Genomic DNA, 27,946 nt, shown 5'->3' with positions numbered 1-27,946 from the left:
AGTTTTCGATGTTGTGTTGCAAATTGCGTATGGTGTGCTGACAGTTTTTTTGCAATTTTTAAAAAGAAATAACCATTGACAGTGGCGGCGGAAGGTAATTTTGGATGGGGGTGCAAAGTTTTCCTAAGGGGCCCCTCTGGAAGTTTTGGGCCCCCCTCCAGTTTTTTTTTTAGTGATTATTACTGATTCATGAAAAATGCAGATTTTGGAAAACTATCCCCATACACACAAGTTGTGTAAAAGGTTTGAAATTGCAGTGTATCTACTATCTACCTATCTCAAATAATGAAAGCATAAAGAAGCAAATGCAGTTAGTTGTTTATCGGTTAATCTTTTAGTCTAGCCACCACCCGCAGCGTCTCAAACCACTTTTCTGGATCCGCAGTGGACCACTGAGTGCCCTACGAGACCGTTCCAAGAAGACCGTGTTTAGAAGCCCCTTGGAAACCGACCACATAGAGACTCCTTCAGTCCAGAGACCTACATGACTCCCCAGACTGAATGAGCCCTCCGATCAGGGTCGGTCCCTTGAAAGTTGCTGAAAGGTTTCAGAAGGCAGTATAGGCTCGAAAGTCTTTTGAGGGCTCTCAGAAACCGGCATCGGACCCCAAAAAAGCCTGTATGGAGGCCCTCCAAGTCCAAAGCTGGGATGGAGGCCACAGGAGCCGATGTTTAGCCTAAAGAGCCGGCATGGAGGACTAAGTAGAGGAAATGGGTCTCAGTGGGGCCTTCGGGGGCAAGCGTTTGAGCCCCAAAAGTATGTGTGGGGTCTGAGAGGCATGTAAACCTCTGGGGTATGCACGGGGTCCCAGGAGCTCGCGTGTGAGCCCAAATATTCGGCTGGCGGCTACTAGAACCAGCACGGGGATTCTTAGAAGCCGCTTAGACCCACATTTCATGGGTCATGAGTCCCAAGAGTCGATGTAGGGGCTATAAAAGCCGGTGTAGGGCCCATGGCCCTATAAGTTCCGACATTGAGACTCTCAGAGGCCGGCAACGGGGCACCAAGAGCAGATAAAGTGCCTCAACAAGCCGACATGGGGCCTGAGAATCAGTGTGGAATTTCAGGAGCCTGCGTGAGCTCTCGGAGACCTTCGTATTTCGTAAGGTCCACAAAGGTCGTTGGATCCTCTGAATCTCTACTCTGTGGGGCCCTCAGAGGCCAGCATGTCTCCTGGCACCTGCCTGCGTTGAGTTGAGACCCTCTGAGGCCGTCGTAGGGTTCTTCAGAGGCCAGCGTTGGCCCTTGAAGCCTTCGTTAGGCCCTAGAAGCCGTCAAGAGGGCTCTCAGAGGTCAGCATGGCCCTGGAGCCTGCCTGCGTCAAGGCCCTCAGAGGCCGTCGTGGGGCCCTCAGACGCCAGCGTGGGCCTTTGGAGCTTGCGTTGGGTCTTAGAGACCATCGTGAGGGCCCAGAGAGGTCGTCGACAGGGCCCTCAGCCCCTCAGGGACCGTCCTGGAGTCCTCAGAAGTTGTGGTGAAGCCTTCGAGAGGATCATCAGAGGTCGTCATGAGGGTCCTTGACCATAGTGAGGGTCTTCATGGGCCCTCAGATACCTTTGCAGGGCTCTCAGACGCCTTGGTAAGACCGCTAGAGACCATCGTTGTTAGGGCCCTCAATAGACCGTTGTAGGGCCCTCAGATGCCAGCATAGCCCCTGCAGTCTGGCTGTGTTGGGGCCCTCAGAGGCCGTCGCTGGGCCGTCTGAAGCCAAATGGGCCCTCAGACTTGAGTTGGGTCTAGGGCCGTCACGAGGGCCCTCAGATACCGTCTTAGAGGCCCTCAAAGGCCAGTGGGGCCCCTGGAGTCCTGTGGGACCCTTAGCGGTCGTCATGAGGGCCCTTAGTGGTCGTGACGACCTCCCTCAGAGATCATCGTAAGGGCTCTCAGAGGCCGTCATATAGGGCCCTCAGAGGCCGTCATATAGGGGCCCTCAGAGGCCAGCGTAGCCCCCGGAGTCTCTTTGGGGCCCTGGAATCTCTGTGGGACCCTCAGTGGTCGTCATGAGGGCCCTAAGTGGCCGTTGTAGGGCCCCAGGGGACAGAGGTCGTCGTGGGAGCCCTCAGAGATCGTCATAAAAGGGCCCTCTGAGGCCGTCGTGGGGGCCCTCAGATGCCGCGTGGAGCACCAAACGCGGCTTGGGACACTTCTAGGTCGGTATGGGGGCCCCAAAGACTAGCATGGGACGCTCCTGAGTCCTGACCATAATTGGACATCCCGGATGATTCCACATCAGTGTTCGTTTCCCGATCACTGGTTTTCAGGAGAAAATGTATTGGATGGTGCGACGGGCCCCTTGTACGGATTTTGGGGGTGCAAAAAGATATGTTTGCACCCCCATGTTCTTCGATGGGGGTGCAGCTGCACCCCCTGCACCCCCTATTCCGCCGCCACTGACCATTGATAAATAACTTGAATGGCTTTTAGGGATCAGCCATCGCTTTGCCCATGCATAGCTAGAACTTTTATGCTGAAAGTATTAACATTTTCAACATTGCAATCATTTGAAGATGTGCCTGTTTCGAGATTTGGTATCTGAGTAAGCCCAACAAGTCATTAGTTTCTTGAAAGACTGTTTCATGAATTGTTCAGACAATAATGCAAAAATGACTGAAAAAGGTTTAGGTATGAGTTATGACCTCAGTAAGCCTATCTGAGTTATAGAGTGGCAATCAATTAAGGATGTTGTTGACCGTCATATTAGGTAGGTACCTAGCGACGGGCTATATGACAGCTTGCTTTGAGCCTTGAAATACCCGTTTTGATAAGTAATGCAACGTAGTGAAACATGAAGCAGCAAGAAAGCCATCGAATAAAATTTCAAAATCAAAATGCAAGAGCATTGTGACGAAGCGAGAAGCAAATAGATGGAGCCGGAGGCTGGAGCCACCCAGGAGACGGGATGAAAACTGATAAAAATACAAGCCTTTCCTAAAGGAAATGAATTACATCTTGAAGAGAAGGTGCATGGTCATTCCATTGTGTTGGTTGAAGAAACTGAGCCGGAAACGAATAGGACATGATCGTAAGTTGCTCTTTTTTTCCAGAGAATTTCATCCGCAAAAAATGCTATGCTATGTAAAAATGCTATGTAAGATTATGAGCAATGTTAAAAAAGTTACATGAGTCGATCGATGGTAGGTATAGTACCTAGGCTAATGTATTCAGATATTTTGATATCAATAATAACAAGGTATATGTATATCCTTCACTTTTAGTTATTACTTGTGAACTTAATATGACTGCCTAGTGCCTACTGATAAATGGTTCGTATGAATAAGGAAAATAAATTGTTGATAAAATGCTGTCTTTTTATCGAATTTTAAACTCTGAATAGGCCCGAACGATGCTACGACTACGAGTTTCAGCGCCTTAGTTCCATCTGTTCAAAAACGCCATTGGCGTGGGTCAGCCGGATCGAGGGGGGTCGGGTCGAGCCGTTCAATGCCGGCATTTTTCGGGAATGTGACACACATGAAGTTATATATAAACAGGAAAGTGATGAAAATAACCAGTCAGGTGCCTTTTGGGCGAAGAACGAGCGAGCGAGCGAGCGAGTGAGCCCTGCATGTGCAGGGCGCCAGGGTACCTCCAACTGGCTCGTGCAATGTGCACGGCACCCTACCAACCGTTTATTAGCTGTGCACCAAATTCGGATGCAAGCGGCCCAGCCGTTCCCAAGATCTGAATGTGGCGCCCTGCCGTGCGCACGTGCAAACGGGGCCCAAACCAAGGTCATATATACATATGGGGCCCAAACTGACTTTGCATAGTACTCTATCTAACCGGTCCCCAACCGTGTACCAAAGTTGAGCGCAATCGGCCCAGCGGTTCTCTATACATCTGGAGGCACTCCTTGCAAGTACCTCCTTGAAAATGAACACCCTTGACTTTTCACGTGGCACGCAGTAGCGGCGGAACACCTTCAATTAAGGGGGGTGGGGGCACTGCCGACTTTTGGTCCCATTCTTTCCATGCAACGCCCACAGGGCTAATGTTAAAATGACCAAATCAAGGGGGCACGGTGCCCCGGTGCCCCCCCCCCCCTCCATTCCACCGCCTATGGTGGCACGGAGGGTCTCTGAAATGCATCAGGAGTAGTCAATTACGGGGTGGAAGGAATAGGACTACCCAACAAAAAAGACCGCAGGCCAATTGGTCCAGCCGTTGCTGAGATATTAGCCTCTCAAAAGTGTTACAGGCCGGGCCGGACCGGGCCGGTCAATACTGAGATTTTCCGTTTTATTGAAAAGGCCTCACTTCGCTCGCTGCGCTCTCTCGCTCGTAATAATACATATCGTGTATCTGAGCATTATGGTTATTATTGAATCAAATAATTAGCAACGCTAAGCTGATTCCTATACTTCATCTTCGAAAATCTACACACGGTTAGGGCGTTGTAGATTTCGATTGTATTTTCCGTCAAGTAAATCCCAAAATCAGAGGAACCGTTCTTTTTATGAAACAGATTGCTAGTTTTTTGGCTGATAATTGCCGAATGTGAGTTGTAGGTTTGTTGAATTGTAGTTTGTACTTTAGGATTGTACTTTTTCCTTTATGAAACAGATTTGTACAATCGAAAGTACAAACCTACAAACTACAACTACAATTCTACAATTCCAGGCTTTATGAAAAAGGACACTGTTGGGCTATTGGCGGAGTAAAGTAATCTTGATTGGCGTACCCTACCACCGGTGGGGGGGGGGGAGAGGTCGTTTCGGCCCCCCTCAGATCTCGGAAAGTTACAGGCCGATTTTGAAAATTCAAACGACGGTATTCGATGGCGCCACAAGGGAATCCTTGTGACCAAATTTCGTAAACCTAGGGTCAACTGATGACGTCACAGGTCAGGTCAAAGGTCGTATTTTTCACCGATTATGGGCCCTCTAAGGAATGCGTTATAACATCGAATAAAAGGCATGTTATCGAAAAGCATCGATGCAGCGTTGGTCGAATGCGTTTTACTCGGTGTTATAGCACTTTCCCTAGAAGCCCCGTGAACGGTGAAACATTTTATCTTTGACCTGACCTGTGACGTCATCGGTGACCCCTAGGTCAATGAAATTTGGTTTCCTTCGACAAATTTGACAGGGCTATCGAACGCCGTTTGAATTTTCTGGATCCGTCCAGTAGTTTCGGAGATACGGGGGGGGGCAAAAAAATGCCCCCCCCCCCCACCGCGCGGAAGGTGGCTGGTAGGCCCACCGCCAGGCGCGGATACAAGGGGGGGGGCCATGGGGGCCATGGCCCCCCCCCCCCCTTGGCCGATTTTTTTCAAAAATAAAATAAAAAGTTAAAAAGATAAAAAGCTGAAAAGGGGGCCTCCTGAAAATAAAGTGGCCGAAATCCGATGAGTTTTTTTTAACCTACCCACTTAGTTATTTCTTAGAAGACTAGCTGAGAAGACTTCTTTGTTAGAAGATTGGTAAAGCTTTTCATAACTTGGAGGTCTCTTATACTCACAGAGATGACCACTTTTACAGGGCCTCCTAACCTGCACAGAGGGCCTCCAAGCCTGCACAGATGTTGAGATGTTGCCTGAACAGCTAGATAAGCTCAATAGACGCAGTTTTTTTTTTTGGGGGGGGGGGCCCAACAAGTGGGAAGATGGTGCCTCCAACAGGTGGGATTATGGGGGGGGGGCCTCCTGGTTTCTAATGGCCCCTCCCTTGGAGATTTTCTGGATCCGCCCCTGCCCACCGCCTGCCGGGTTAAGGTGGCGCAATATGACCTCTCTCCCCTAACTGTCTTTTGGACTTCGTAATGTCTGGCACTTGCGTGTTTCGTTTTAGCAACCAAGGAGAGGCGCTACCCGGAGATGCTTCTTTCTACCCAAAACCAAAGCAAACCTAGCCTGCCCTGACGTGACCTGACCTAATCTAACACGCGTAAATATATATGTTACAGGCAATGTGTGGAATGAGGCATTCTATAGAATGCCTAGGCATTCTATAGAATGCCTGACCGACCAGGCATTCTATAGAATCCCTAGGTATTCTATAGAATGCCTGACCCACCAGGGATTCTATAGAATCCCTAGGCATTCTAAAGAATGCCTGATTTTCAGGCATTCTATAGAATGCCTAGGAAATACACGAATCTTTCCAACATATAAGTGTATGTTGTATAAGATTATGAGCACAGACCGACATGTAACATTATCATTTTCTGCCAGGCTACCTTGCGTTCAGCTATTTATGTTCATTCCGAGTCAAATGTTCATTCAGTCAAATTTTCCGGTCAGGTATTCAATCTGACCTTATTAGGTCAAATTGTATCAGGATTTCATTCTGAGAGTACAGAGTATTTATCTTAACGCTAGAAAGACGATGGTGGTAATGTCAATATCGGAAACGCCTTTGGTAAAAAAAAATATACACAGAAAAAATTGACAACTCGTCCATTTTTGGAGGTGTTTGCCTTCTAAGGAATTGATTTAAGGTCAAACTGGAGAAACTATTGACAACATTGATTTTAACTATTGACAACAAACCTTCGGTTACGGCACCGTTATTATTGAGTCACATAGTTTCATAAACACCTCGCCACAAGAGCAATGTCCACTGCGAGGCTAAATCACAGGCACATCGGACCCCAAGTTTGGACAAAATACCCAAAGACAGCAATAACAATGTATCGAACACATCCTGCTCAGGGATATGGGCATTGATACAGCATCCCTGAACTGGTTAATAGCGGTCTTACAAAATACTGACTGGTACAATTATCATGGCCGAAATCTATGCTCCAAAACACATGTTGCAGGACAAAAAATGGAATAAAACATCTCTGCAACGCAAGGTTGCCGAACTTGCAGCGATCTGCGGGAACAATCATTTGTTATTGGTAATGTTGCACGTCCCTTTGTTACACATCACATGGAGAAAACTGGAGAAAAACTGGAGAAAACGGCTACGAGCCAAAAATGGACAAAAATTGGGCTGACCTAAAAAATGGCTTAGCTATTTGTTTTAGAAATGGCACCCTTTCGAACATTGCCAAAGAAGAACTGAAGTAAAATTTCATAATTTTGAGTCTTTGACGACCTTTCGAATACCGCATGGCCCAGAAGTCAAGCTGGAAGGGGAGATAAAACAAAACCTAATCCGGCTCTTGTTACGGCCGGGCCACCGCCCAGACGTGGAATAATGAACCATTTATTCAGGTTATTCCCTGACATTACGGTGTAGGTTGAGCTGTCCATGTATGTATATTGAGAGTCGTTACACGAAGTGCTTATGACGACATAAAATGTGACCTTTGGTGTATTTTTCACCTTCATTTCTAGCATCAGAACAAAGCCATCGTCATTCGCAATCACTTTCGATTCAAGCCTACGGTCCACCCTCCCAGCCAACACTCTTCTAATGCAGCTTCGTATCTGTAGCAGCATAATCCTCCGAGGGTAACCATTTAAGCGACTGGTTGGCCTGTGACTCTCCCGCGTGCCTTGCGCCGTGGCTCTCCCGTGCCAACGGAATTGGATCAGCTGCTGCTTGCGGCGCACCATTTGGTGGTCGGCATAGCCCAATACCTCCCTCGCTTCCTCTCAGCTCATTGCCCTGAAATGGTGTGAGGTGACGACCGGCCTAGGCCAACAATGAAAATTAGGTAAACAAATAGCATTACTGCCACTGACCCCTAATTTTCGAAGTGTGTTTCGGATCGGACAATCAAAATACTTAGGCATTCTATAGAATGCCTGGGAGCTTAAGCCAGGCCTTCTATAGAATGCCTAAGCAGTCAGGGATTCTATAGAATACCTAGGGATTCTATAGAATGCCTGGTCGGTCAGGCATTCTATAGAATGCCTAGGCATTCTATAGAATGCCTGATTCCACACATTGCCTGTAACATATACACCCCTCACGGCAGTTGCCGACTGGCCAAATGCTACTTAGATACGAACATTAGACCTCACGACATTTGCCGGCTGGCCAGATGCTACTTAAAGGAAAAGGGCCACCTTCGTGAAATATGAAGATATCGTTGTTTTTCATTTTGACATTATTAAATTTCATTTTCTTTTTAAAACTGGTGCCAGAAGTGCACAATTCGCGAAAAAGTATTTAAAACTATTTAACATATTGGTACTATGTTGATACTCTCTACGGCACCTACTGTATGATGGCATAGCGATGACGTCACACTCAAGCCAATCAGCGTTCAGAAGACAGACTCGTCGGATTGTGTCAGATAAGCTGATTGGTTAAAGCTGAGCTGGTTGGAGCTGATTGGTAAAAAACCAAAGCCTCTCCGCGGGTGGCTGTATTGTCGGATAAGAACGCATTCCTGGGATAAGAACGCATTCCTGGCGTATTTTCTTTTAAAATTGCCGATAACTACGAATGGAGGCCGAAATCGGCCGTAAGGAGGTAGACAGCCAGGTTTTCGGACACGGGCTACAAGATGGCTATCTCAGTTTCAATCCCCATGTTAAAGGTGGCCCTTTTCCTTTAAAAAACGAATGCGTGTTAAAACACTTAAGGCTGACCGGCCACGAGCCAGCCACCTTTAGATTACGAGGTGGGTACACTCGGCACACTAACTACGAGTACTAAGCCACGAAGATAGCTGGTCATCGCGGAGATGTAAGCCAATTTTTTTAAATGATGCAATTGGGCATTCTCCGGGCAGCGCCTCTCTTTGGTTGCAAAAAGGAAATACGCCTGACTCTCCCAGCGCTAGGGGAGAAAGGCCTGGTTTAGCCAAAAAAGGACGGAATTTGAAGTGTACTCGTAGGTGGGGCGGTGGGGAACTTTATCAGTGTGCCAATTTCATGACCCTAGATCAATATCTTCAAGATCAAATGAGGTTAATCGTGATGAAATTTGCTATAGTGACTATTTTGCGTTTATACGTCCATAGCTCTAAGCCTCTAAGAGTTACTGGCCGATTTTCCTATTTCTTCCTTTATACGACATTTGTAGTGTTATAAGAATCTCTAGCTAATCTAACCATAAATTTGGCACTTAGTGGCCTGCTGAGAGTAAGATGTCGCCGGCAAAGGCGGGGATCGGCCGACGCGGGAAACGTTTCAGTCACAGATTGTGTTTGCACCCTAATAATTCAATTTTAACAGTTGATTTCGTTGATTCTTCAAGATCAAATGAGGTTAATCGTGATGAAATTTGCTATAGTGACTATTTTGCGTTTATACGTCCATAGCTCTAAGCCTCTAAGAGTTACTGGCCGATTTTCCTATTTCTTCCTTTATACGACATTTGTAGTGTTATAAGAATCTCTAGCTAATCTAACCATAAATTTGGCACTTATTTGACCATTAGATTGCCTGTACATTTTTAAGCCTTCACACAAAATTTGACACGAATCGATCATAATCAGCGGTAAGAAGCGCAGTGCAAAGATGGAACCGTCCCGCGCCGGCACAGTCTACAATTCAGGCGGCAACGGCCGGCGCCGGTCGCCGCGCCGCTCCGGCAAGATGTTTGACTTTACACCGCTATTACTAGAAAAGTTGTGGACCGATTTACCTATTGCTTGCACCATAGGCGTAGGAACAGGGGGGGCCGGGGGGCCATGGCCCCCCCCACTTTCGGAGGTGGGGGGCCAGCAATGTTAACTGCCCCCCCCCCACTTTTTGCTGACTTAAAGGGACCCTCCTGTATTGCCAGCAAAAATCCAAAACTTGTTGCACCGAGATGTGTAATTTATTTCAAAGAAAATCAACAAAATCAAAAAGGTTCATAATAAATTTCATCCTGAAACGAAGAACAGAATAGGACGTCAGTACCAGATGACACACCGATGAATTAAACGAATTATTGAATAATTTAACAAAATCATAAGAATCCAATACATACTAGAGTGCGCCTGTTTCCACCAAAATATAAGTTGCGACCGAAAATAAATGAGCACAAGAAGGGGAGAAAAGTTTTGGCGATGCTCGTGACAAAAATTCAGGTCGTTTCTCTGCCGAACGAGGAGTCGTCGTTCGCTCAATCAGTCGCTCGATACACTCCCCCCACGCTGAGGTCCCAGGGTCACGCTGGGGTCACGCTGAGGTCCCGAGGTCACGCTGGGGTCACGCTGAGGCTCCGGGGCGCCCGGAGTGCGTTCGTCTGTTTCGATGATCAGTATCAGGCGGTGTGTCGATCGTTTGATGAGTATGTCTGGCCGTCCGTTGTACTCTGATCCGCTTGTCAGTGGCTTGTATCTCAGGGTAACATCCCTGACCAATCCATCAGAACTCGGTTCGATCTTGCTTATTTCTGCCATCCTCCAAGTCGCGCGCGCGGGGTTGTCCTCTTGGACAATCACGATGTCTCCGACTTGAAAATTTCGCTGTTGGATGTGCCATTTTTGTCGAACAATCATTTGTGTGAAGTAATCCCGGTACCACTTCTTCCAGAATGTTGTAACGATCCTTTGCAAAAATAAGAATCGGCTTGCCAACCTCGATGTTTCAGGCCATTCCCCTTGTGGTGAGTCGATGCCCGTGCGTCCAAGCAAGAGATCATTTGGTGACAGATAAGCACCACTGAGTGGATCCGCTCCCGGTTTTCTTCCAATTGGTCGCTGATTCAGGATGTTCGCTACTTCGAAAAGGACAGTCTGCAGCTCACTGAAAGTCAGTTTGCTATCACCCACTGCTATCGCCAATGCCCGTTTGATAAGGCGAATGAGGGACTCGCTGCATCCGTTCTCCCAAGGGGCATCTGCCGACTTGGTAAATTTCCATGTCAAGCCGTGGTTGACTCCAGCATCCACCAACTCATTGACATTCCAATGATTGGTCATGTCTTGAATTTCCCTGCTGGCAGCCGTTAGTTGCGAACCGGCATCTGAATATATGGTGGCAGGATACCCGCGAATCGTTGCGAAGCGGCGAAGCGTCAGGAGAAAATCCTGCGTGCTGTAACCCTCTACCAAATCTATGTACGATGCTCTTGAGGACAGGCACGTAAACAGCACTCCATATGTCTTGGTTGTTGTTCTTCTTTTCACTGTATCCTTTATCAAAAAGGGACCGAACATGTCTAGCGCTGTATGGTGAAATGCAGGACTGGGTTTGAGTCTGTTGGGATTGACCGGTCCCATCACTTGAGGTGAAGGCTTATCAAAAAGCCTTCTACACACGATGCACTCTCGCCTGATGCTTTTAATCACTCGTCTCGCTCCCGGCACCCAGAATTTCGTCTGTAACTGTGCTAGCGTGCTATCAATACCGCCATGATCCCGGCAGTGGATTTTGCGGACGATCAGATGTGTTAACGGGTGATTTGATGGTAGAAGCGTGTAACAATCTCGATTCCAATTCTCCTTGAGCCATTTGGCAATGCGACTTCCTACAATAATGATACCGTCATCCGTTAGGCTAGGACCGAGCCTCCTAAACCGAACTTGCCAGTTTTCCAAAATTGTTCTTTGAGCTTGTCTGATCCATAATTCCTCGGCCTTTGATAGGACTTCCACTGTCAATGGTTTGCCGATGCTCTTCAGGGATCTTGTATCCGATTCCACAATGCTCAACAATCTCGCAGTGACTCTGATAAGTTTATCATAGCTGCTGAAATTTTCAATTGCAATGTCATTGCAAATGTCGTGCCTGGCAGTGTTGGTTCCAATCGTCGTGAGATTGACGACGATACTGTCGGGCAATTCGTGTTCATACGGCTTTTGGCTCATGGGCCACGATTCTCTCGGAAAATTCAAGAACTGTGGTCCTGATTGCCACACACTATTCACGTCCAGCTCCTCCAGCTTGGTATATCTGGTCGTCAGGTCAGCCGGATTGTTGCGACCTCCGGTCCACCACCATTCAGTTGGACTTGATTTCTCTTGTATTTCTGCGATGCGGGTTGCCACGAACGTCCCGAATCCGTATGACTGCCTTTGTATTTGTGACCGAACAATCATTGAATCGACCACGTATAAAACTTCCTGAAACTTGTAAGTCATTTCTTTCAAAATCGTTTGACCTAAACGACAGGCTAACACAGCTCCACATAACTCCAACCTCGGAATACTGAGCTGACGGTTAGGTGATATTTTGCTTTTTGCTGTTATTAAACAGGTCTTGTATTGTCCAGATTTAAGCTTCCATCGGGCGTATGCACACGCTCCGTAGGCCTGTGAGCTGGCGTCGGAAAAGATGATGAGGATTGGATCGCTGTCTGCGTCTGGGGGCTGTAGACATCTTGTAAAATGTATGCGGTTCAGTCTAAACATATCCGCTAAGTAAGTGATCCACTCGCCTTTGCATTCTTCTGGTATGGACTCGTCCCAGTCAAGCTGCTGATTTGGGACTTGACGGGTTATAAGTTTTCTCATCAAAACTTTACCTTGAATGGTGAAGGGTACAATGAGGCCGAGTGGGTCAAAGATGGTTGCTGTCTGCCGTAACAACATCCTTCGTGTCAACACGGGCGGTATCACGCGTAATATTTCCTCCATGGACGGATTCGAGCTGATGGTGATCTTTTCTTCTTTTGTAAGGTTAAGTTTCATTTCAAACGCAAACCAGTCAGTCGCTGGCTTCCATAACATTCCAAGTATCCTTTCATTGCTTTCGTTTGACACACGAATGTTTGCATCATTCAATTCAATTTGCCCCGAAATTGTCCAATATTTGATCATGAAGTTGCCACTTGCTAGAATATCTTGCACCTGTGAGGCGATTGCTAGAGCCTCGTCTGGATTATGAACTGAGTGCACCAAGTCATCCACATAGCTGTTTCTAGTGATCATGGCAGCTGCTTCTGGATACTGTCCTCTGAACCTCTCTGCTATTGTATGGAGAGCGGTTAACGCGATAGTGCCACTTGGCCGGTCACCGAATGGAACGGCCGTCAGAATATAATGATCCGGCTCTCGATTTTTATCCATATCGCGCCAGAGGTATCGGTGGACATGTTGATCGCGCGTTGAGAGCTGTATAGAGTTATACATCTTCGAGATGTCTGCCGTGATAGCTACTGGATATTCCCTGAATCGCAGAAGTATACCATATAAATTGTTTATAAAATCCGGTCCTTTGGCCCAATATTCATTGAGCACGTGGCCCATATACGAAGCTGATGAGTTGAATACTATACGTATTGGGGTAGACGACGAATTTTGTTTGATCACTTCATGATAATGAATGTAATGCACCGGTCCCTGATAACTGTCAATTTCTTCGTTTGATAATTTCCTTGCCACTCCGCGTTTCTCCATGTCTGTCATTTGATCGCAGTAAGCCTTACGATAATCATGATCTAATCTTTGTAATCGATTCTCCATTGACCGTAGCTTTGCTCTTGCTGCTCCTATATTATTTGGGAGATTGTTCGGATCTTTGATCCAGGGATATTCAATCGTGAACTTGTTGCTTTCACTATCATATCTCAATCCACTTCGAATCATTTGCAGCTCATGTTCTTCTCTCAAAGTGAAATTATGCGTTCCGGTTATACATTTTCCGCATCGACAACCACCACACTTCGGTATATGTCTTGTACCGAGACTTTCAATTTCAAAGAAGTTCTCTAATTCGGTTACAATGTGTTTTGGGGACTCTCTCTTGATTCCGTCTTGGTGTGGGTCGAAGCTCGTATGGTTGATTCGGATCGTCGCATTAGTATGTTCGGTTTCTTCTGTCGTCGCTCCAAACGATCCCCTTATACAGAATCCGAATTGGTTTTCTAACAGTTGACTGTTCCCAACTGTTTTTACAACTGTCGGCATCATTGTGCAAAAATCTACGCCGATTAACATGTCGATTTTTCCTTCAGGTTTGGTGAATTTCGAAATATCAATACCAGGGAACCGGCCCTCAACTTGCCGTATGTCCACGCGCTGGAGATTTGAAGTGATATCGTCTATTCCGTATGCATCCACTATCCAGATCTTTCCGACCAGATCAACGAGAGGCGCTTTGTATTCCTTGGTGGTATATGACGTGAGTTCTCCCCCTACCTTGACTATGGATAGGCTGACTTCATTGCCTTGTAATCCGAGTCGTTCAGCTGCCTGGTGGGTGATAAGAGATATGTTCGCTCCAGAGTCCCACATAACAGTAACTCGCTGCTTGTTACATTGAACCGCAGTAGCTGCCAACAAAGGACGATTTTCTTTTACTTGTACATTACTAATTTGGCTGGCTTGAGGTTCTTTACGTTCCGGTAGATATGCTTTGTGCAGTAGAGGATGGTGCCGTCTTCCACATCTTTGATTTGCTTCTATGACGTCACACTTGTTTGATTCCGAACAATTTTTAGCTATGTGTCTGGTAGCTCGAAGGCAATTAAAACAAGCACCAAATTTTCGTGCGGCTTCAAATTTTTCTGTAAACGTCATCTTCAAAAAATCGCTACAATTTTCAATCAAATGTCCGTTAGTTTTATGCAACCAGCACCATGGACGTGATGTAAAAACGATACTGGAATGATTTTGATTATCTTGCGTCTGGACAGGTGCGTAATGATTATAGGGTCGATGAGATGAATGTGATGTAGACGGTCGATCGATTTGATTTACAGTCGCAGGATGAGGCGTTCGTGATTTGTCGGTTCGGAGGTCGTGTTCAGTGTATTCGATCACTCGTTTTTCGCGTAAAAGATATTGCAGAAGCTCTTCGAACATCCCCTTGGAATTTATACGATTCGTGTCCACATGAATTATCCATTCACGCTTTTGTACTGGAGGGAGCAATTTCTCTATCATGCTGACCATCGCAACAGTGTCCATTTCTTCACTCATATCCATTCGCTGAAGGTCCAACCAGCATCTTTCTATAACGTCAACCATTGAAATGAATTTCTTGCTATCGCCGTCGTGTATGGGCTTAATTGATTTAATGTCGCTAATGATGGTATCGACGAATTTTCGCGAATCTCCAAAAACTTTGTCCAACCGTTCAATCATTTTGTCGTAGTCGTCTTCGACTCCTCTAACGGTTTGAAGAGCCGGACCATATAAACATGATCGGAGCGCATATGCGTCCTTGCCGTATGTTTTTACCATTAATCTTGTGAAATCTTGCTTAAAATTTGAGTATTCTCGAATGTTTCCTCCGAAGCGAGGTGAATCAAGAGCCTTTACATGAATTTGTGAAGATCTGTACGTCTCTGAAGATGATTTGGAAACACAAGAGGCGTATATTGCTCGCATTCGATCGAGAACGGAGTCGACTTCTTCCATATATGAATCACAATCTTCGAGCATGCCGTCCATGACGTGATGTGGTGCGTTTTCATTTATCGTTTCAATAAGTCGGTCGTTTGCATTATCCAATTCCTTAAAAATGTCGCGTATATCGTTGAATTTATCTTGTAGTACTAAAAATTGTTCACCTCGTTCATTTAGTTCGACAAATGCGTTGCACTTTCTTGTAAATTTGCTTCTAGCATTAGTTCTACTTCTTTTAGCTTTTTGGATTAGATCTGGTGCACACTCCTCTGCGTTCTTCATGTTTTCTTTGTGTTGTCGAATTCTTGTATCTTCAAGTTAAATTATCATAGTCTACGTTACGTTCGTTTACGTTACGTTCCCTTTACGTTAATAATTTGCTTGTAGATGAAATGTATTGCCAGCAAAAATCCAAAACTTGTTGCACCGAGATGTGTAATTTATTTCAAAGAAAATCAACAAAATCAAAAAGGTTCATAATAAATTTCATCCTGAAACGAAGAACAGAATAGGACGTCAGTACCAGATGACACACCGATGAATTAAACGAATTATTGAATAATTTAACAAAATCATAAGAATCCAATACATACTACAGTGCGCCTGTTTCCACCAAAATATAAGTTGCGACCGAAAATAAATGAGCACAAGAAGGGGAGAAAAGTTTTGGCGATGCTCGTGACAAAAATTCAGGTCGTTTCTCTGCCGAACGAGGAGTCGTCGTTCGCTCAATCAGTCGCTCGATACACCTCCCACCTTAACATTAGATTTGAGTTGAGATAGCCAAAATGGGGTCCCTGGCTCACAATTACCGGTTTCGGCACTCACAACATCGAGAAATGCCTTGAATCGGAAATATTGAATTTCAAAATTGCAGCATTTTGATTCAGAGGGGCTAATGCTTAGGAATACCCCTCTGAATGTGTGACGTCAGCGCAGATATCTAACGATTTTTAAATGTTTGACTAAAACGTTTTGTAGCACGCGGTGGTATATGCTATTTGCGCGCAACATCTGCCGCAAACGCCGCACTTCTAAAATAAAGTCGCTAGAAACAGCGGAGATCCCAAAAAAGTAAACAAAAGTAAAAGTCTAATATCTTGAAAACCGGTGAATATTTTTCGGTGAAATTTGGTAGATATTCGTATTCGCTCTTTCTGAACCGAGCGACATCACTTTCATGCCAATTCATAAACTTTTTTGAAGGTGGGAGGGTCCCTTTAAGTGTCTGTCTGTACCTAGGTACCAGTGCTACCACCCGGTAACTTGACAACAATTCAGCTTGCCCTTTTGAAGATTCCCTTTTGTTTCTGCAGCGTTATTGACCGCAATTTCCTTCACTCAATGAAGGAAACCATATCAGAGACAAGACTGTGGGTCCTGGTGACAGCATTTTGTTGAATACGAGGCACGGGACAGCGAGCACTGAAAAGGTATAAGACAATACTAGCACGGTGCAGGAGAATGCGTATACAAACGACCAACGCTTGACCGGATCTGCTTGGGGTCGGCATAGTTCGTCAAAGGCGTACTAGCTGGGGGCCAGGGTGACCATGCTCAAACCGCCTCGGCTGGTGACCGCCTCGGCTCAAACAGGCTGGGGGCCAGCAATGTCTGTATCTGCCCCTTCCCTTCCACCTTCAGTGCAGTGGCGGTCGCAGAAGGGGGATCAGGGCCATGCCCTTCCCCCCTCCAAAGGCTAATCAGGGGGCCATCATATCATTTGCCCCCCCCCCCCCCAAACAACCAATGGGCCCCCATGGTTGTTAGCCTATGAGGCCCCCATTAGCCTATGAGGGTACGGGATTCTGAAGACCTGATGCCGGCCTCTGAGGCCCATCTTTGTTTTTGAGGGTCTTCTGCTGGTCTCTGTGCCCTGGGGTCCAACACCGGCCCATGCTGGTATTTTAGGGACCCACATTGACCTCTAAGGGCCCCGCACTGGATTCTGAAGATCCTATGCCGGTCTCTAAGGGTCCGCATCGGCCTCTGAGAGCCCACCTTGGCCTATGAGGGCCTTCCGCTGGTCTCTAGGTTCCAGGTCCCGCCCATGCCGGTCTGTTACGGCCCCACACTGACCTCTAAGGGCCCATGCTGGCCTGTAAGGACCCGCATTAGCCTCTGAGGGCCTTGCACTGGATTCTGAAGACCCGATGCTGGCCTCTGAGGCCCATCTTGGTTTTTGAGGGCCTTCTGCTGGCCTCTGGGGTCCAACACCGGCCCATGCCGGCATTTTAGGGTCCCACACTGACCTCTGAGGGCCCATGCTGGCCTGTAAGGGCCCACATTAGTCTCTGATGGCCCAAGTCGGCATCTAAATGTCTCATCTTGCCCTTTGCAGGCCCTGTACTGGTCTCTGAGGGCCTCAACCCTCACCGGCCGATGGGGGGGGGGGGGAGCGGCGGGTGCCGTCCCTCCATAGTTTTTTTTTCGCGATAGCTCCGAACACGCCGGCGATAGAGAGCTGAAGCTTTGCATACCTGACCTTTGAATCAAGCCGGATCTTTTGACACCAACCGCATTTTCGGGTCAGATCAGGTTACTGACCCATGAGGTCATAAACCTCTGCACGGTCTTCAGATGTCGCAACTTCCCAAAGCCCTCACTGCCAGAGGAGATTTCACAGGGAAATGAACCTTGGAGGACCTAGTATCCATTAGGAGTCTCACAACTTGTACATCTCGGATTTTTCCTAAGGTCATTTTCGTGACCTCACCATTAGGTATAAGTCAATGGGGATAAACTGAAAACTTTTTCTGGCGCCGTAAACGATCTTCAACTATCTCAAGCACACTGAATCTTTCATGCACTCCTTGCAAGGTTCGATGCGTCACTTTTGCAATGTTGACCTTGCGCGACGTCATTTATGAAGTTATAAGGGTCATATAAGTTTGTCGTCAATAACTACCGATCAAATTGAGCTAGCGGGTCGGGGAAGCCATCAATGGACTCAGGAAGACCTGCCGAATCGAATGATATGCGACATGACCTCCTTCGACCAATTTCGTGACCTGGGGGCGCTGACCTGACCGTGACCCGTGGTCAACACCCTCAGTTTACCTCACCCAAACAAAAAGTATATCATTCGACGCGCCTGAGAGAGGCGAACACGATGCTGGCAAAATCACGGCTCTGCGGCCGTTTTTTGCGAAGTTATTCACCAAAAACGGAACCGTGCCTTGAGGCACTTGACCTGACCTCAGAGGTCACCGGTTGACCTAGAACCTTAAAATCGGGTATCGATCTCTGCGTCTTGTAACGGCGCACACGCTCGTTTTTCCGCGACGCGCTAGCTCAACCTGGGGCGCAACGGCGAGGGGGGTCGTACCCGCCCCCCGCCCCCTCGGCCGGCGCGTATGTAGAAAACCTATAGGTCCGGTCCGGCGAGGGTTAAACTGGCCTCTGGTGGCCCAGACCGACCTCTAAAACGCAGTTCACACTTGACCGTCAGTCTGTCGGTGTCGGGCCCGTCACCGTCGACCTGACGGCCTGCAGCCCGTCGAACGAAAGTTGAGATTTGGTAGCTCCCATTGGCTGCCATATATTGTGACAGAAATGGCGCATCATTTTCGAGATTGACGCAGATGGGGGAAGGGGATGGGGGAGGGTTGAGGCCGAGAGGTAAAAAATATTCTTTGAATTACAGAGATAAAATACCATGCATTTACATTTTTTATGTCAAATATTGCTGCAAATTTATTTAAATGAAAGACACATAGGCTCGATGATTTAAATCAGGGATTGAATCTCAAGATATCGTGCGGTAATAAACACTTTCATCTCAACAAATGGATAGAAAATGGTATAAATGCTCTTAAAAATGCATATAAGCTTGATGCTGCATGAGAACGTTCCTTTTCCTCTTCCTCCAACACGCAGACATTCAAACCGACGGGCCCGTCACCGTCAAAAGTTGAACATTGCTGAACTTTCCAAAGCGACGGCCGTCAGGTCCGGCGCCGGCGCAGTCAGCTGTTGCCGGCCGTCAAACGCTGCCGGTTCACACATGCCCGTCGACCTGACGGCCGTCGCTCCGTCAGATTCGGCCGTTTTGACGGTGTCGGGCCCGTCACCGGCAGACCTTACGGGCAAGTGTGAACTGCGTTTAAAAGTCCCACACCGGCCTCTGATAGTCAATCAGCCCAGTTGCAGTGGTCGCTGATATAAAACCTCTTAAAAACGTTATAGGTCTGGCTGAGCCTAGCTGGGCCGTTCATGCTGATTTTTATAGGTATATTGAAAAGACTCGCTTTGCACGTTTCACGCTTGCTCGTAATGAAAAAGTTGCTGGATGCCTCTGGAATTTGCATGGGTGCCAACGGCTGCGGAGGACAGGGGAACGCGTCCATCAGTTTGAGTTTATGGACTGGAGTCTCCCTGAAATTTTAACCAATTTTGTTTTTGTTTTTGACTCGATTTTTTTTTATCTCTGATCATGTTTGCGAAAACAAAGTGGCCGAAATCCGAGGAGAAATCGGATTTTGGGGGTAGGTTAGGTTTTGGACCTCTGGGACCTTGGCCCCCCCCCACTTTCGAAAACGTTCCTACGCCTATGGCTTGCACGGGAGGATTTGCAATTCAATTCTGGACAGATGCTGCAAGTTTGACGTTAATATGATAATTATGGCGTGAGTTATTGGCGAAAAATAGGTGGGGTTGGCGAAATCAGCCCCTTCCATCGCCCATGCTACGTTGCACTACTTGTTGCTATATCATCCAAAGTTATCGTTGGCCCACTCTAATTTTCTCAGCACGTATGCCCTACGTGTAGTGGAAGACAATATCTAAATTTGAGCAAAATCGAAGGGAACGCATTTTTCACAAATTAGATTTTAAGAAATTAATTCAAAATAAAATAAATTCAAAATCACCAAAAAATATTAAAATTGCCAAATTTAACTAGCATAACTCCTTATGTACACGTTTCAGTTTGTTCGAAATTAATAGCTTCGAAAATGTTCAAGCTATAGATCTTTCAAGATTGCAATACACGTCCAATTCTGCTAAAAAAGCAGAAGTTTAGCGGCTTGTATCTCTGTAGCCCGAGGGCATATGACAAAATCCTTTGACCCTCAGAGGTTTCACTCAATAGCCAACAATTATACCAAGTTTGAACAAAATCGCAGAGGTGGCTGACTTTGGCTGTCCCGGTTGACATGGAATGCCCCAATTGTCACCTTAGCATCAAAACTCGCTCGCAATTGATGCGCTCACTCACAAGTCAATATAAGATTTCAAACCGTCCGAGGAAAGGCTGTCGCATCTGAAATTCCGCCACTCTAGGTCAAGGCCAAGCGCTGCTTTTTTATCGAACCTTAACAGCAGGAAACTCCGCTGTGATAAGTGATATGGTCCACAGTGCAAATACTCCGAAGTTGGGCTTCCCACTACGGGTATGCATATATCGCATATTTGCTTGTATCTTAGGACTGTCCGTGTCTTATCTGAGTGAGCCATGATGGCGATCACTGTATATTGGATGGCGATATGTGGTGACTCGGGGTAAAATTATCGCTGGCATCGGCGCTTGAATAGATGCGGCTCGGGCTATTTTCCTGCGTCCCTCTCTCCACTGTCTCCAGCATGACCCTCATTCATACCTAGGTATTACGCAATGCGCAAACGCATAGGGCTACTGAATTAGTGAATAGACAGAGCCGTTTTCACGACGGGTTATCTGGCGAATGCTTGATCAAATCTACACCAAATACATTTTTAGCATCAAATATCTCCATGTCATGAATATAATCAATTGAAGTGTTTTGAGATATTTAGACGTGCGCGGGCGCCCATGCAGGGTAACGCTTTTACAGATCAAAAAAACGGCTGGGTCAATTTCACTCAAAGTTAATACACTTTTATGAATTGGCTAAAACGGCGGCTGCCCGCACTAGCCAGTCGGAGGTCAGCCAGTGGTCACATTGTAGGTACTTTTGCACTTGCAGGGCTCACTGTCTCGCTCACCTGTTTCTCGCCCAAAATGCCAAAGGGCCGTTTACTGGAATTCAATTAAGCAGATATACATCTGCTTATGATATACATCTTCATCTACATGATGCACTAAGCAGATATCTCAAATTTTGCTGATCATCATAGCTCGTATCATAACAACGTGGCTGAAATAATATCAGTCGAACCTCCCATCTCACCGGCCCTCCCCTCTTCACCGAGAAGACGAGCTGCAGATTTGGACGCTCTATCCTACTTCCCGTCGTCTACAGCCTCTGATCTGTCCGTCTGCTATCTGAGCATATGGGGAGTCCGGCTGTCGCTCGGTTATCGGCACAGCGTGGAGAGTCCGCCTGCCTCTCCAGTTATCGGAAAATGATGGACTATCATTGAGACAGGCGCAGTTTGTCGCGCGGGCTCAGTCGGCCCGCGGAGCTCACTGTGATCGGGAACTCCCAGAGGTGCAGCTTCGGTGGCCGGCTATGGACCTGTGCGCACTCTGCTGCATTCTGCTATGGGGTTTCGTCGCTGGTAAGATTAATCGATAGAGGTTATCGATTATCGATCGATAGATGTAGAGATCTTTCAAGAATATTAGATGTCTATGAAATGAATAATTGATACAGCTCTAGCATTTCTGAGTGTTATGCCGAGCTAGTGCGACTTTTATTTCGTTTTGAAAGCATGGTGCGTGCCGGCATATGCAGTCACTGGTGGTAAATGCATGTGCTCCGTTTTTTACATACTTTTATGGATAAAAGAAACATATAACAAGAAGCCAGCTTTTGATCGAAATGTTTGAATCAGATAGGCGATGCTAACATGTTTTTTTCACTTCAGCGCTGAGTACCGCGCTTCCTCTGGCACTACTGGACATACAGCGACGAGGCTATTCCAAGGCACTGACCTGGACACAGCTACTTAAATTGTACGTTTTACTCAAGCTTGGCGATATCAAAACGTACCGGCTGCATCGCAAGTTTGAAAGAGATGTTCGTCAATTTGAAAAGGTGGGGAGAGGCGAATAAGATGTTATTCTGCCTTTTCGTTTTACCATAGATAACATGAATTTTGTTATTTATGGTATGGTTATTCATTCATGTTATCTATGGTTTTACCTATCAGTAGCATTAACCCGCGCCGTGCTGTGGTGGCCTGAACTTTCCGCGGAGAGCTGGGGAGGGGAGGGCGTTTTTACGCCCCCCCCCCCTCCACGCTGTAAGCGGCATTCGAAAGAGCATAAAAAAATGGCGTAAGCACTTCAGTCATTTTAAAGGTCAGATCAAAGGTCAGGTCACCAGAGGTCATCAAATGTTAAATTTTGTCGATTTCAACAATTTTGAAACACCAGACGGCTTACTCGGGAACTAATTGAGCTACAGTGCCGCGGAAAAGCACATTCGATAGCTCTTTCAACGCTCTTTCGCAACCGTATCTTCAGATTTGACCTCAGGTTAACGTGTTAGCCTCCAGACGGCAAAACCCCTAAAAATAGCCAGTTGTCACGAAAAATGTTTTTTTCGGTAGTAAGCTTTGATCTAAGAGAGCCTCGAATTAACTTTAGCCAGCATCGTGTTCCTCTCGTCAAGACGCGTCAACTGAACTGTAATTTAACCTTTAAAGGTCATGTTGGAAATTTGACCTCAGGTCAAGGACATGACCTGACCGGAAGGGGTCGTGCTGCATATCAGTCGATCCGTATCGTTGAGCTGAACACATCTGACGTGTTTTCACCGCTCTAGCACCTCACTGTCAAAAGTTATAGTAAGCAAACACTGATGAAGACATTTCACGACCTGAGATGACCTCACGGGCACACAGACGGTGTAGTGCACACATGGTGGAATTTTCCGATTCAGCGTGTCATGTTTACCAATGAACCGATGTCTGAGAAGGCGACATTCGTCCAAAAGAGGCGCATTTCAATTTTATCCCATTGACTTATAGGTAATGGAGGAGTCTCAAAATTGATCTGACCTTACGTCACAGATATAAAAAAATCCGAGATATGCATTTTATAGATACTGTTACCCTTATCAATCTCTGAAAGTTTCAAAGTCAGCACTCAGTCGATGTAGCTACAGCGAGCATTTGAACTTTTTCTGAGGTAAGGTCACTTGACGTGACCTGGGAATCTGACCTTAAATGACCGTGGCCCGTGGTCTGAAATTTTCACAGCATATGGGGAAAAGATATAGAAACAGGTTCACAGAAAACGCGCGAAAAACCCGAGGGGGCGTAAAAACGCCCACCCCCCAGCACGGCGTGAGGTTAAAGGCAGGGGTGGATTTTTGTGTGCTTTTTTATTGGGGTTGCACAGCCCTGAAAGGGCGCCCAAAGTGGTTCCGAGCGGACAAAATTAGCAAAGGGGCCCCTGTAGACCATCGCTGGGGGGGGGGGGGGGGGGGACGGTGTGTTAGCCTAATCCGCGTACCGTGGGGGGGGGGGGGCGAATATCCTCTGAGGTTCGTTCAAAAGTAGAGGAAAACTTCTGGAAGCAGTATGAAACCCTTATATAAGCCCGGCTTAAGATCATTTAGCCCGCGCCCCGTTGAGGTCTGGCAGGATCCACGTCCTGTTGGGGGGGGGGGGGAGGGTGCAAAGGTCGTATCTCCGGATCCGGAACCAATAGCCGGATCGGAAAAAAATTCAAACGGCAATCGAAAGAGCTCAGCAAGAGGTTGATAAGAATCATAAATATTACTCCTGACTGATTTCAAGCACAAATTCCGAAAATATTGTGACGTCATAAGAACAGTCGCTACTTTTTCAGTCATTCAAATGGCTATATCTCAGGCAGTTTTAGAGATATTTTGTTAACTTTTGGCATGTGTAAGGCCAGTAAGGGGTTCTCTAACATGTATTCCGTTTTGTTGTGAAAATTTCCTTAAATTTCAAAAATATCCTAAGAAATCTAACTTTTATGTTAAACAATCCCTAGATCTGAAGATTTTTATCGTTTGGAAATTTCAAGATAGCCATTTTGTTTGCCATACTTTTTTATACCTACGGCTCAATTTTTGAGTCCCTAAGTTGAAACTCTGATTTTCTGCGATTTTTCTCCTTGCACATCTTTTTCGACGAAAAATCGCCGAACATGACCTCAGTTTGACCTCTATTGCTCGTGACCAAGGGAGGAAATTTACGTGATTGCAAATGTATAATTATACACAACTAACTTTTTTATTTGTTATAGAAGGCTCATTATAACGTAATGACAACCGATACGTAATATAAAAGTATGTTTGTGCGTTCGGGGTAGGGCGTTTCTTGATGAAAGTAAAACACATCGTCAATGATGACCAGCAACTCACGCAAAGTGAAACATATTTTCCCCGAATGCACGGCTTTCATTGCGGTGCCTGAGCTCAGAGTTCGACACAAATGATTCCAGCCAGTCATGCAACAATAACTTTATCGCAAACAAATATCAATTGTCAAGCGATATCATAGTGACCGAATACAGTAACGTTCATATCGGTTATATCGATTACAATGTGGACAGTTCAGTTCCCGTAAGTACTTTGTAAGCTGAGCTGTTTCCTCTTATAAAACACCAAGTAACACAATGTGGTGTAACTTACAGGCACAATCCGAGTTCCTTCTGGAAAGGATACGGCGCTGCAAAAACACAGCCTTCGGACGAGATTATCATCTCCCCTCCTACAAAACCGTCGACGAATTTCGACGCAGCTTCCCTGTGTGTGACTTCTCAAATGTTGAAGAGTACATAAACCGCATGGCGAATGGAGAAAAGAACGCATTTCTCGGCGATGAGGACGAGCTAGTTTTGTTCTCGGCGTCCTCCGGAACGACGGGCAAGAACAAATTGATACCGGTAACAGTTGAGGGGGCGAAGAGTCTTCAGGATCAGGTCCTGTTCGGCGCCTATCAGTGGGCCCTTCGTGAGCGGTTCCCGTGGGACCTGACGAGGATCTTGACCGTAAAAAACAGTCCCCTCGTTCACAAGCCAACTAAGGCCGGTCACAAGGTGGGTGTCGTCTCCAGTGTTATCTACTCCAAGCTGAATGAGATGACCACGCTGCTGACAACAACGCCGCCACTTAGTCTGCCAATGAAGAACGAGTCTGTATGTAACTACATCCACGCCTTGTTCGGCCTTCGGGACAAGCACATCTCTATGATCCGGAACGGATACATCTTCCAGTTTCTGACTCTGATTCGTGGCATCAAGATGAACCAGAAGAGCCTCGTTGAAGATATACGCAGAGGACAGATCAAAGAAGATCTAGACATCGATGAAAAACTTCGCTCCGAAATCAACGCCCACCTTTCTCCGATGCCCGAAAGAGCAGCGGAGCTTGAGAAGGAATTCGCCAAAGGTTTCGACGGCCTGATTCCGAGAGTCTGGCCGAAAGTGACCCGTATCAGCGGCATCTGGTCGGGAAACACGAACGCCATGTACTACAAAGAGGCCCGAGCCATGCTGGGCCCCAACATTCCCATCTTCAGCTTCTCGCTGATGGCCTCCGAGGGGTTTCTGGGCGCCAATCTCGAGCTGACCCGACCCGGACCACCGCGTTACACGCTCATCCCTGACGCGGTGTACTACGAGTTTCTGCCGATCGTCGGAGACCACATCCCCGAGCTGGCAGACATCCGGCCGCAGGACCTGCTGCTCGGCCACCAGCTGGAGGTCGGAAAGGAGTACGAGATGTTCATCACGAACCCGTCCGGGCTGTTCCGCTACCGTCTAGGCGACGTCGTCAGGGTGGCGGGGTTCTACCAGCAGGCGCCGCAGGTGGAGTTCCTTTACAGGTGAGCGGCACACGAGGTCTTATATGTCTATGTCTTATATTGTATGTCTTATATTATATTCTTATATTGTATGTCTGGGTACGATTCGGTTGAGTAGTCCACCGTTGGTATCGTTTCCATCCTCAGGATAATCAAATCCTTCTCTACACTGCACTTCAATCCCCTGCTCCGGGCTGGACGGGCAACTTTGTCCCATGCGGGAAGCTCCCATAGGAGCACGCCCGTAGCCGGGTGTGGTGAGTGTCGGGCGGATGCATGGATGGCCTGGATGGGTCACCCAGCCGACGACTCACCAGGATGCCAGATCAATGTCTCCCCATAACTCCTATCATCCTTCCTGAGGCCTCTTGCACCAAACTACCTAGCTAGGTAAAATCGAAAAACCGGTTTCAGAATAAGCTAATCTAACGGCGGTAAATTTGTTTGCAATAGCCCAATACATAATCCTACATGTGCTTGCTAAATTTTGCACGTTAATTGTTACATTTGAGACTCGGACTGGGCATACGATGCAAAATAATCCGAGCATTGGTGCAAGAGGATTTTGGTGCAAGAGGCCTCTGCTCTGGAATGGTCTTATTAGACCGAAGGAGCCTAACCCAACAAAACAAATAATTTTGAGTCGTTGGTGCCCTGAGGTCGATTGAGTCGAGTGAAATATCTCGGCATTGCCTATGCCAAGCACCAAGCACCTAAGAATTGCTAAGATAAAGATGCAAAAAGTGGTCAATTCATATGACAACTATAAATAACCTTTTTTGAGTCGCTTCATAGCTTGTTCATATGCATACAGAAAGTTTCATTACCTACATACACATGAACGCATTTTGATGTCTTCATACAAGGACTAAGCGGTAAGACGATGCATTTTTTCCCCGAATAGCCACCGATATCAAATAACGTCATAACAGATTTTTTTTACCGTGCTCCACTGCCAGGTCAGGTCAACTTCTGAACGTCTGCGGCGAGAAAATGATCGAGGATGTGTTCTTTCGCGCGCTGGAGGACGCGGCTAAGCGCTGGCCGTCCACCCTGAAGGACTACACGGTGGCTAGCAGTCAGTTGGGACCGGCTGACCAGGACGAGCTCAGTCGCCGGTACCTGCTGTTCCTCGAGCTGGAGGGGGAACCACTGACAGCGGAGCAGGTGGTGCTGGTGAGTCAGAGTCAGAGTCCTGTCCGCTATACATAATTGCTGTAAATTGCTATACATAGGTAGCAGCTCTGTTTGCGTCTTTCCCAGTATGTACGCATTCTGATGACAACGCACAGACGGCCGATGATTTCTGTTGACTCATCTATCTTCCACAGGTGGACCGGACACTTCAGGAGCAGTGCGAGGAGTACCGCGTGTTCCGGAGCACAGGCCGGCTGGGCGAGATGGCCGTGTACCAGATGCCGGTCGGCACGTTCGCCCGCTTCCAGGACCACCTGGTGAAGACCACGACCGTCTCGGCGGCCCAGTTCAAGATGCCGCGTGTGCTGAAGAGCGCCGACCGCGTGCAGTGGTTCATGGAGAATGTCAGGGCGTAGACGAGTAGATGGTTTTGTCATTTGTGCCATGTGGCTGTGATCCGTGTATAATGTTAATTACAGTGCTATCGATAGGTATTGCATAAGTTACGTCAATGGGAACTAAAGTTGACACTTATATGTATACAATGTTTGATATGTTATAGTTCGTCCAGAGGAAGCAAAGATGCGTTTAATAGGGCAAGGTCAGTGATGGAAAGTGCTCAAAATGAAAGCAGACATTCGGCTAAAATATGGCAAAGCACAGACGACGGAAGCTTCATAAAGTGCCCATGAGATATTAAGGCTTGTAACAAAACAAGTTAAGCTTTAGAGTTAAATGTGCCAATGTATTTTTGTGTGATATCAATGTTGCAATCGAGAGGTTTGTTTTGAGTTTTTGAGCTCCGTTGTCTCAGGATATTAGCCCTCGCCTATGTACGGCGTTTTCAGCATCTAACGTGTCGGTTGAACGTGTCGGAGTCGGTTGAACACCCCCTCCCTCGAAAATAGAAATTATCTACTTCGTGGAATTATTCGGGAAAATAACCCATCTAACTGATAGGTTGGTGGGCGT

The 27,946-nt window shown here is 46.9% G+C and overlaps 2 protein-coding genes across 4 annotated transcripts; one reads left to right on the top strand and one right to left on the bottom strand.

Moving 5' to 3' along the window:
* LOC122387785 (probable indole-3-acetic acid-amido synthetase GH3.9) lies at window positions 1–27,902 on the top strand. Of its 2 annotated transcripts, none has more exons than XM_043378243.1 (5): window positions 1–94; window positions 21,920–22,089; window positions 24,666–25,858; window positions 26,797–27,013; window positions 27,169–27,902. In XM_043378243.1, the coding sequence occupies exons 3-5, from the start codon at window positions 24,819–24,821 to the stop codon at window positions 27,388–27,390; spliced, it is 1,479 nt and encodes a 492-aa protein (XP_043234178.1). In that variant the 5' UTR covers window positions 1–94; window positions 21,920–22,089; window positions 24,666–24,818; the 3' UTR covers window positions 27,391–27,902. The 2 variants fall into 2 exon arrangements, with proteins under 2 accessions (XP_043234178.1, XP_043234177.1); XM_043378242.1 differs by lacking the exon at window positions 1–94 and adding an exon at window positions 21,305–21,610.
* Window positions 9,628–15,830, bottom strand: LOC122387784. Of its 2 annotated transcripts, XM_043378241.1 has the most exons (3): window positions 15,724–15,830; window positions 14,152–15,621; window positions 9,628–14,082 (listed from the first exon to the last, which is right to left on the bottom strand). In XM_043378241.1, exons 2-3 carry the CDS (start codon window positions 15,410–15,412, stop codon window positions 9,962–9,964), a joined length of 5,382 nt encoding a protein of 1,793 aa, XP_043234176.1. In that variant the 5' UTR covers window positions 15,413–15,621; window positions 15,724–15,830; the 3' UTR covers window positions 9,628–9,961. The 2 variants fall into 2 exon arrangements, with proteins under 2 accessions (XP_043234176.1, XP_043234175.1); XM_043378240.1 differs by having other exon boundaries at window positions 9,628–15,621.
* Window positions 27,903–27,946: the final 44 nt, after the last annotated feature.

This window comes from Amphibalanus amphitrite, unplaced genomic scaffold (assembly GCF_019059575.1).
Source record: "Amphibalanus amphitrite isolate SeventyFive unplaced genomic scaffold, NRLGWU_Aamphi_draft 000298F_arrow, whole genome shotgun sequence".
Taxonomy (NCBI): Eukaryota; Metazoa; Arthropoda; class Thecostraca; order Balanomorpha; family Balanidae; genus Amphibalanus; species Amphibalanus amphitrite.
The sequence above is the reverse complement of the archived record's forward strand: the minus strand, read 5'-3'. Positions and strand labels throughout refer to the sequence as shown.

Coding starts and splice junctions, on each gene's coding strand:
- LOC122387785 (XM_043378242.1), top strand. CDS start 21,562: ATGGACCTGTGCGCACTCTGCTGCATTCTGCTATGGGGTTTCGTCGCT. Junction 21,611..21,919: donor GCTATGGGGTTTCGTCGCTG/GTAAGATTAATC, acceptor TTTTCACTTCAG/CGCTGAGTACCGCGCTTCCT. Junction 22,090..24,665: donor ATGTTCGTCAATTTGAAAAG/GTGGGGAGAGGC, acceptor TGTAACTTACAG/GCACAATCCGAGTTCCTTCT.
- LOC122387784 (XM_043378240.1), bottom strand. CDS start 15,412: ATGAAGAACGCAGAGGAGTGTGCACCAGATCTAATCCAAAAAGCTAAA.